General features: G+C 36.1%; 2 protein-coding genes across 6 annotated transcripts in view; one reads left to right on the top strand and one right to left on the bottom strand.

Annotated features, from left to right (window-relative positions):
• Nucleotides 1-3,921, bottom strand: part of LOC106879999 (ankyrin-3) — a 16,520-nt gene extending 12,599 nt beyond the window's left edge. The window contains exon 1 of the mRNA XM_014929787.2: nucleotides 2,074-3,921. Within this exon, the coding sequence (XP_014785273.1) occupies nucleotides 2,074-3,372 (1,299 nt within the window). The 5' untranslated portion in view covers nucleotides 3,373-3,921. The remainder of the gene's footprint in view (nucleotides 1-2,073) is intronic.
• The window catches only part of LOC106880008 (uncharacterized), a 113,166-nt gene that overhangs the window by 68,414 nt on the left and 34,044 nt on the right, over nucleotides 1-10,708 (top strand). The gene's annotated exons all lie outside the window — the stretch shown is intronic.

Raw genomic sequence — 10,708 nt, 5'->3', positions numbered from 1 at the left:
AATAACAACCTGTTATTTCTGCAGTGCATTGTTACAGGTGATGAAAAATGGGTTTTGCATCACAAAAGAAAACAATGGTTATCATGTAATTGTTTTTTGCCAGTACCAAAAACAAAACAAGAACTCCATCCACAAACATACTTGCTCTGTGTTTGGTGAAATATGAAAAGTATTGTCCATTATAAGCCACTGGTACATTGAAGGATCATCAATACAGATGTCTATTGCCAATAACCTGATTGTGTAAATGAGAAATTTATGATGAAAGTGGCCAGCTTTGGTAGACAGGAAAGGTGTTATTCTCTATCATGACAGTTCACAGCCACACTCTTCAAAACAAACCCAAGAAAAAATAAGATCATTAGGATGGGAAATTCTTCCACATCCTCCATATTCATCTGACTTAGCACCTATGGATTTCTATCTGTTCCAATCACTAGAACATTTTATAAGAGGCAAAACATTCAGAAACAGAAAGTTAAAAACAGTCTTTCAGACTTTTTTCAGAAAAAGAAATAGGTTTCTTTGAATGTGGCATAAATTTATGCCTAAGCAAAAAATTCTTCATCTCTTCCAGGCTAAACAGGTCTACAATCCTTCTGTCTGACAGACACCAGTGCCAGCAGTTTGGGCAAGTGCCTCACCAATGCTGGGCTGGTGTGCTTTCTTTGCACATGGCTGTGATGACTGCCTACAAGCACAGCTACAAGAAGATTGCCTGTGTTTCCTATGGGAAGAGCTGGCCTTGATCCTCTCCTCAAACTGGATGACATGCACTGGGTGTTGCCTCTTGACATGCGACTTCAAGTTGTAGAGGCTCACTGTTTGTCTTTTAATGGTGGTCTCCTTGGGCTGACACATGACGCACCGGAAGAACACACACACACACACACACACATATATATATATATATACACACACACACACACGATTTTTATGTCATTTATTTACAATGCATTTTTTCATTATATATATATATATATATACATATATATATATATATATATAACGAAACAGAGAAATTGACATATAGACATCAATTTATTAAAACAAATCCTGTTTCAAACAATATGAAACTCATTGTATGAAATTGCATTTGTTTTAATAAATTGATTTCTCCGTTTTCATTTTCTTACACATAAATGAAAATATGAATCCAGGTAAAAAAAAAAATCACAGTAATAAAGTCACATAGGTTTTGTCCGGATCCCATAAATTAATTGTGACTTTATTACCAATCACCGATAAGATACCTATATCCAGTAATCTTCCAGTTTAGGGAGGTAAAAAAAGTAAATAAAAATACAAGGGAAATAACTTAACGTCTAACTAGTATTATCCGTATAAATAAATCACACACGTGATTGAAAGTTAACTGTTTATATATAAATCACACACGTGATTGAATATCATTGTACCGGCTGCACAACAACTTATGGTAATCTTCCAGTATAGGGAAATAACGGTCAAACTAAAGCGTTTGACCCGAGCTCAAAAATAAAAATTAAAAAATTGTGTAATAGGTGTAAAAGAACTTGCTGTGAACGAATATGAAGAAAAAAATGCGCGCTCGCGAACGGGTGGGGTGGGGAGAGTACGGATAATACTAGTAAGACGTTAAGTTATTTCCCTTGTATTTTTATTTACTTTTTTTACCTCCCTAAACTGGAAGATTACCCCTATATCCATCAATGCGAAGCTAACATCTTTCAGTATTTCATTGATACACTGGATAAAACCGGGGAATTTGGATGCTGACATCCCTTTCAGAGGTATTTATATCCTTCAAATAATTATATAATATACATGTATAGGTGGAGGGCGAGGTTTGCAGGAATATATCTATCTTAATCTTCTAAGCTCGGAAAGTAAAAATTTGAGAAGCTTTTTTCGAAGTTATGAGAAACTGTCATAACTTGGAGGAGCGACTGTAGGAGCATAAAAGTTAACTAAGCGTTAATTAGCCATACATGTTCGAATCAAGCACTACAAGTGAGATTAGTTAGTAAATAGAACCAACATAACTGGTTGCGGAATAAATATGAAAATGTTTTCGTTAGAAATATCACTCACATGTTTATTTGACCACATGTTTTGCAATGTTTTATAATCGAATGGTGACATTTGAATGTCGTCCACACAATGCAGGTCGGCCCCTACTTCGACGAGATAATTCGCTACCTTATCATGTCCATAAATGAAAGCTTCATGAAGTGGTGTTTTCATTCTTTTGTCCTTAGCGTTGACGTCGGCTCCGTTTTCAATAAATATTTTCACAAACATAAACAAACCATTCTTTGCAGCATAATGGAGTGGAGTGGCACCATTCACATCTTTGGAGTTGACACTACCTTTCGAATTAATAATATATTGAACTATTTGTAAGTGACCTTGGTCAATAGCTAATAGCAATGGAGTTTTACGATGTGATTTTCTTTCCAGTAATTCTGACTCTTCTTTCAACATTTTCACTATATCTGCGCTACCGGCTTGTGTGGCAATATTGATGGGAGCCTTACGATTCCTAGTCAATAGTTTAATGTTAGCTCCGTAATCGATAAGCAATTTTGCCGCAGGGTAACTTCTGACGGCACAGGCTGTGTGTAATGGACTACGACCCAACAGTTTTTCTTTGGTATCGATATTTACAGAAGTTTGTCTCAATATTTGCCTGCATATTTCTGCATTCCCAACAGAAGCAGACACGTTGAGTATAGTTTTATCGGCTTTATCCTTCATCAAAAGGTTGGCGCCATTATTTATGAGAATTTTGCTCATTTCAGGCTGGTTCATCTGGATGGCAAGTTGAAGAGGAGATTGTTCAAATTTATTTATTTGGTTGATATTCGCACCGAATTCCAACAAAATACTGACAATTGTTTTATGACCGCTAATCACTGCCATATGTAGTGGTGCCATACCAGATTCATCGCATTTGTTAACCAAAGCTCCATTTTCTAAAAGGAACCGTACTGCTTCCAGTTTATTTATCGTTACCATTTTCTGGAGTAGTGTTTTACCTGTCTTTCGTACACATATTTCATTAACTTGTGCTCCTTTTTCGATAAATTGACTTGCTATTTTCATATGTCCATAAAGCAAGGCATAACTTAACGGTGTATAGCCTTTGTTATTTCTTGCCTTAATATTGAGGTCTAGCTCCAGCATCTTTTTCAAACACTCCATCCTGCTTTTCTGAATACTAGTGTGTAAAGGAGTTTCTCCATTGGAGTCAATCGTTGTGCAAATATCTGCCGGGCTAACTAGAGTCTTCATAAAAGAATCAAACTCTGTAATTGGGCCATAGTTAATAATTTCCGATAACTTCGTTGCTGTTACCTCTAAATGTGTAAACTTAAACTTTTTCAGCATCGAAAAGGTTCTTCGCCCAGACAACTGAAAAATGAAGCGTTATCTTTATGCCTGATAGAATCCTTTGTCTTGGAACTATTTGCCATTATTCGCTATCCCCACACTAAAAGCGTTTTAAATAAAAATGTCAAATCATTTCATAATTTTATCGTAGTTGTAGATAACTACTTTATCGCTTGAGAAGTTTCTACAGTGAAAATGAATTAATCTTTAGTTTGTTTTTGCAGTCTGATATTAAATACGGCATCAGTAATAAATAATCTAGCGCCATTTTGTTTGCTGCAACATATAATCTTTTAAATATACTAAGTTTATATCGTCCAAATATTAAACGTATTTGTTGATAAATTCTTTATGCAAATAATAAATTCGAAGATTTTTTTTTCTCTCCTGTTTTAAGCTGTAACAGTTAAACCGTTATTATCGTGTGTTCATAAAGACTTCGTTCTGGCGTTTCTCAATGACATATTTTCCTTTTTATTTTTTTATTTTAGAACATATTCGTTGCTTCAGCCATTTTAAACTTCGTCTAATTATTTATTTTGATCTGGTCGATCAATAAACAAAATATTTTTGGAATTATTTGTTTAACATTTTATATTTTCATATTTGGCTTTACTGTCCGAGGGGGGGGGGGTGAAATAATGTTCTGAAAAGCGGGGTTGTAAATATGATTGGAGGATTATTGAACATTTAATGGCAAGGACTGTGAGGTACATTTTGTTACAGTGACAAACCATGTCCAGATTGTCTTTCATACAACATTGATTCGTAGACACATAGTTACACATTTTCTGGGAGTGGTTGTATTGACTGGTAAGGTACTTTATCAAATCCTCTGAGAGATGGGTTCAGCTTGTTTATTGGTCTGATACTCAGATCCAAGAAAGCAGGGTTATCTGTAAATTTCTGACTGGAAGTAGCGGAGATCTCTTTGCTTCCCAGGTGGGACCCAAAAGCAACCTTGTGTCACCTTGCAAAATTTGTCTTGGCGATCCTGGCAATATATCCCAAATGTGGGAATAATGTTTACCTTGGGTTTCACCCAAGCTTTGTAGAAGGTCATGAAGTTGTTGTGAGAAGTACTTTTCATTTCTGAAGAGAAAGGCAAGTCTTAGTGATTCACTCTTTGCTAAGTTGAGGATGTACATTCTTTAAGAAAGAAATCCTCATTGATGGTAAGATCTAGCATTAGGAGCAACCTTGTATTTTTCTAGTTGCTTGTTCTTCAGGTTTGGGACAATAGAGTCTTAGTGGTGGTGAAAGACTCCATTGAAAGATATGTTAGCAGTTTCTGTATAAGTTTTAGCATCTGGTATCTAGGTTATGTGTGGATAACCCTTGGATTTGAAAGGTTAGGGAGGAATGAAGAATATTATTATCTGTGTAAGACCAGGTGTTCATGGAAGTAATGTCAAAAAGGTCATTGATGAATTGAGGGAAGGATGTATGTCGGATGGGTGGGACTAAATCAAATCTTGAACACATTAGAGTTGATAGCGGGAGGTTGGAGTGAGTACAATTAGTACATGCTTGTGTGATCTGACAGGAAGCTGTCAAATGAAAGAGATGAGAAATGAACAGCATCCATAGACATGCAATTCTAGTAAGAGATTTACGTGTCAGGCCTGGTCAAAAGCTTTACTGTCAAGGCCAACAATATTGTTTCTACCTAACACATTTCTCGAGGGTGAGAACTCACTAATGACTGACATAAAGGAGATTTAGCTTCACAAAGGCCTTATTGGCTCTCCATGCACTTTTTGGTACTATATTTCTGTTGAAATACACTTTGTTTCAATTAATTTTGAAAATAATGAAGATATTAGTAGAATAACTTTGTCATTATTAAGTTGATGTTTGGAATATAAATTAACATGAAATTTCGATGGAATCTATTAATTTAGATTTCTTTAAAACAGGAATTTTATTTCACAGAACTGAGGACATTCTTGGACTGATTTGTTATAAAAAGAATTAAGGAGAGAGATTAAAGGTGATGAAAGTTGTTGTTCATAGGTGTTTCCATTACTTATGAGATGTTGAGAATGAGTATGGTTGGATGATAGTTGGCAGGATCAAATGAGTCGACTATCTTAGGAGGGGAACATACTATACATATCTCCAAAAATTTATATCCTTGCAAAGTAAGAGAAATTTGTATATGTAGAGTGGAGTTGCATGTAAAGTGAGCTGCAACTGTGTTCACTTTAGAGTACTGCTTATAGAAGAAACATAATGGATGAGAAGTGATGGGATGGAGGATTCCACATAGTTGGAACCAAAGCAATTAACTGCAGTTTGGGTGGTGTTGGTCATAGATGTATAGAGAGGAATGAAAAATATTGTAGAGTCCAATCCATGCCAGCATGAAAGAAGGATGTTAAATGATGATGATGATAATGATTGTGATAAATTTAGTTGCTACTTTGGCAGCATTAGTATGAGATGAGTGTGAGAGAACTGAGACAAGTTGTGGACATTGAAGTTACCAAAGACAATGACTTCAGAGAGGTTTGAGGTGAGGAGTATGTTGTCAAGGAGAGATGTAGTTAGAGAAAAAAATCAGATTAAATATATCTATTGGCGCAAGAGTGGCTGTGTGCTAAGAAGCTTGCTTCCCGCACATGCGTCACCCAGAGTGTAATTGGTTTCTCATTTGTGTTGGACGTTGTTTTTTTGGCTGCTTCGAGGGAAGAGACGATGTACTCAGACCTTAGCCACACAGCCACACCTACACCTATGTTTATAAAATCAAAAAACAGCACGGCACCCATGGCTTTCAGAAACATGTTTTTATACTCAGAACTGTAGAAGTATAGAATAAACAGCCTGTATCAATTGTTAGATGTTAATAGACTGCATCCTTCAAACATTCCATGCTTTCTAATATTTGCCAACACTACATCTAACACTTATATGAATCCTTTCCTCTTTATGGCTCTTTCAAAGTTCACTTTTTTGTCTGTGTATATTATGTATGTACTTTTGGCTATCATTGTTGTCTTTCTTTGCTTTCTGCTGTTTTCTCTCTCTCTCTCTTTTACTCTTTTTTTTCTCTGATAAGTTGTGAGGCACCTTAACACTGTTATATAGTCAGCTGCTCATCATTATCATCATCATTAAGACAGTGAGCTGGCAGAATCGTTAACATGCTAGAAAAAATTCTTGCCAGCATTTTGTCCATCTAAGTTCAAATTCTGCCACGGTCGAATTTGCCTTTCAACCTTTCAGGATCAATGAAATAAGTACCAGTTGAGCACTGGGGTTGATGTAATCGACAAGCATTCCCCCCTCCACCACCACCAAAATTTCAGGTCTTATGCTTATCACATAAAGGATTATATATTTTACATAAATACATGCACACACAAACATTCACATTCCTCCCTTTTACACACACGCACAGTTGAAACGCTGTTTGATTTTTGTTTCACCATTGACTTTTTCACCATCCCACTTCCATCGGTAGATCACCCCTTCCTTTCTCATTCATATGTTGTGACAGAGAAAGAAGACGCATGACACTCTCTTTGCCACTGCCTCTCTCTCGTTGCTATTACTTTCTCTTACTCCCTCTCAGTCATGGCTATTATTCTCACTTCTTCACTGAATTACTATTTTCTCTAACTCTCCCTTCACCATCCTGTATGATTTTGGACAAATATATAAATATAGGTGCAGGAGTGGCTGTGTGGTAAGTAGCTTGCTTACCAAACTACATGGTTTCAGGTTCAGTCCAACAGTGTGGCACCTTGGGCAAGTGTCTTCTACTATAGCCTCAGGCTGACCAAAGCCTTGTGAGTGAATCTGTTAGATGGAAACTGAAAGAAGCCCATCGTGTATATATATATGAGTGTGTGTGTCTGTGTTTGTCCCCCCAACATCACTTGACCACCGACGCTGGTGTGTTTATATCCCTGTAACTTAGCAGTTTAAAAAAGAGACCGATAGAATAAGTACTAGGCTTACAAAGAATAAATCCTGAGGTCGATTTGCTCGACTAAAGGCAGTGCTCCAGCATGGCCACAGTCAAATGACTGAAACAAGTAAAAGAAAAAAGAATAAAAGAATACAAATATATAAAAACACTATGCTCCTTATTATATTAGGAGATTATTATTATACAAGGAAAGTTTTTCTGTTTAGTTGAAGAGCTATTCATCTAAACTCTATATCTGTGTTTCTCAACTTCTTTTGTCCTTCACCTAAAATTGGATTTTTCACTTCCATCCCCCCTCCCACCCTCACCCTGAAAAGAAAAGATGCATGTATTCCAGCATGAATGAACAAGGTTAGTGTATAGTATTATATATCAATCACACCATTTTCTGTGCTGGCATGGTTTGGACAATTTGCCTGGAACCAATGAGTTAAGAGAACTATGCTGAGCTCCAATGTCTACTTTGACTTAGATTCTATGGCTGCATGCTCTTCCTAATTGCAACCACAGAGTGTACCAAGTGCTTTTTCTGTGCTGCTGGCACTAGTGAGGTCATCAAGTAACTCATAAGACAAGACCCCTCAACTGAATGGAGTGTATTATTAAGGGAGATGGCTTTACGGTAGGAGTTGAAGAGTTAAAGTATGATAGAGGGACAGGAACAGATGTGTTGTTGTAGAGGAGATACATGACTATCCCAGTAGGAAAGAGAGAAAGATGGTGGTGAAGGTGTCAGGATATACCTATAAGGTACAGGATGGGAAATATAAGAGAAGCAGAACAGGATCAGACAGGGTGAATGGGTAGGTAAAGTTACATGCACACGTGTGTGTTATATATTAGGTACTGGTGTGGCTGTGTGGTTGAGCGGTTGCTTCTCAACCATGTGCTCTCAGGTTCAGTCCTCTTGTGCTACACCTTAGGCAGGTGACTTCTACTATAATCTTAGGTTGATGAAGCCTAATGAGTGAGTTTGGTAGACAGAAACCCATAGTGTGTGTGTGTGTGTGTGCATGTGCTCATGTCTATTTGTGTCTGAGTTCCCTTGTCTTGACATCATGTGATGGGTGTAAACAAGCATCACCATCATACAAGTGGCATTTTCTATTCCCCCATGAGAAATATGTCTAACCATGGGGAAATATTACCTTGCCTGGAATCAAGTGAGTGTTGGTTATAAGAAGAGCATCCAGCTATAGAAAATTTGCCTCAGTAAATTCCAGAAAAGTGGATATTAAAAAATTGAAGATGATATCATCATCATCATTTTAACATCCACCTTTCTATGATTAAATGGGTCAGACAGAATTTGTTGAGGCAGATTTTCTAAAGTTGCATGTTCTTTCTGTCACTAACCCTCACTTGTTTCAAAGTAAAGTAATATTTCTCCATGGCTAAGCATGTTTTCACAGAAGTTAAGAAATGAAGGTCACCACTGGTATGATGGTGATGCTCATTTATGACAATAATGCAATGTCTAGACAAAGAGACATCAACTCACACACACACATGATAAGCTTCATTCAGTTTCCATCAACCAAATTCATTCACAAGGCTTTGATCAGCCCAAGTCTATACAGTAGGAGACATTTTCCCAAGGTGCCATAAAGTGGTCAGGAAGCAAGTTTCTCATCCACGTAGCCATACAGAAAAGTATAAATTTCATACGCAGATCATGATTTAATTACTTCCAACAGCTATTTTATGATTTATCTGTGAAATCCATTTTTTTTTTTGCCCTTTATTCTAAATATATTTTGCTCTTAAAGAACATTTTAGCTAATTATATGTAGACATACAAGCTGTTTCCACTGGATTTACTGCAGTTATAATGTGCTGGCCTCTAATGATCTATTCTGAATTGAACTATCAATTACTGTCAATATATATATTTTTTATACCTTATGCATCATCTCTTTACACACACACACACACACATTATATATGTGTGTGTACTTATCTCTTTTGATATCAACCTGTGTGACACTGCTTTTGTCTTGTAACACAAAAATACAAAATTGAGCATTTTGAAGTGTTTGTATTTAAGTATAAGCCTTCTAATCATAATTTTCATGCTAAGTTGTTTCAAAGACCAGCTTTGATGATGTTGGGTTTTGTTATGTTGCTGAATCCATAATGGATAATGTACTTTATTTTAGATAAGGTCATAAGAGAGTTATAGCAATTTGAAAAAAAAGGCAGGAAACAGAATTTTCAAAAGACTAGATATGCTTCAGATGCACTTTTTATTTATTTGAAAGATTTTGGAGTTTGGACCAGAATATCTATAATGCTGAAACCAAACGAATTATTGTAATTTGAATTTCTCTTGTTTTGCATTCAGTGCCAGGTTTATTTATAGATTGGTAGGCTGAAGCTTAGAGCCTCAAAATTTAGGTATATATATTTTTGGCACTTTCATATCACTTGCAGTGATGTTGCTGCTGAGTTTTCAACCATAGTGCTTATGTTTCTCAGGTCAGGACCATGGCTTACCAGACTGCCAGTTACAAAAAAATTTGTCACCATGCAAATATGACTCAACCAATCAGACTGGTGTGTAGCCAAGTGAGTTGGAATCTTCCATGATAGGTATTCTCAATTTTTCTACTTGTTCTGCCTGGAACGGTCTGAGATGTTCAAAGCTATGTCAGGCACTTTGTCTTTAATTTGTTCTTAATAATTATGAACTGTCTTCATATTGCTATTCAGTATATTATGTATTGAAAACTTGTACTTATTCCATTTTATATTTCTTGAATACTGTTCTATTTATTCAACTGTTATTTAATAGGGTGTTCAGGAAGTAATTGGGTTTTACCAGAAAGGATATAAAAACAAGTGTAAACCACTTATATCTGAATAGTTTTAATCAAGTATGTAATCACTATCGTTTTCAATGACTGCAGCCAAATGGAGAAGTAACTTTTTTATACTATGTTCAAAGAAACCTATTTCTTTTTCTGGAAAAAAGTCTGAAAGACTGTTTTCAACTTCCTCTCTGTTTCTGAATGTTTTGCCTCTTATAAAATGTTCTAGTGATTGGAACAGATAGAAATCCATAGGTGCAAGTCAGATGAGTATGGAGGATGTGGAAGAATTTCCCATCCTAATGATCTTATTTTTTCTTGGGTTTGTTTTGAAGAGTGTGGCTGTGAACTGTCATGATAGAGAATAACACCTTTCCTGTCTACCAAAGCTGGCCACTTTCATCATAAATTTCTCATTTACACAATCAGGTTATTGGCAATAGACATCTGTATTGATGATCCTTCAATGTACCAGTGGCTTATAATGGACAATACTTTTCATATTTCACCAAACACAGAGCAAGTATGTTTGTGGATGGAGTTCTTGTTTTGTTTTTGGTACTGGCAAAAAACAATTACATGA

The sequence above is a fragment of the Octopus bimaculoides genome, chromosome 10 (genome assembly GCF_001194135.2).
Source record: "Octopus bimaculoides isolate UCB-OBI-ISO-001 chromosome 10, ASM119413v2, whole genome shotgun sequence".
NCBI lineage: Eukaryota > Metazoa > Mollusca > Cephalopoda > Octopoda > Octopodidae > Octopus > Octopus bimaculoides.
This window is presented reverse-complemented; position numbering and strand designations above follow the sequence as displayed.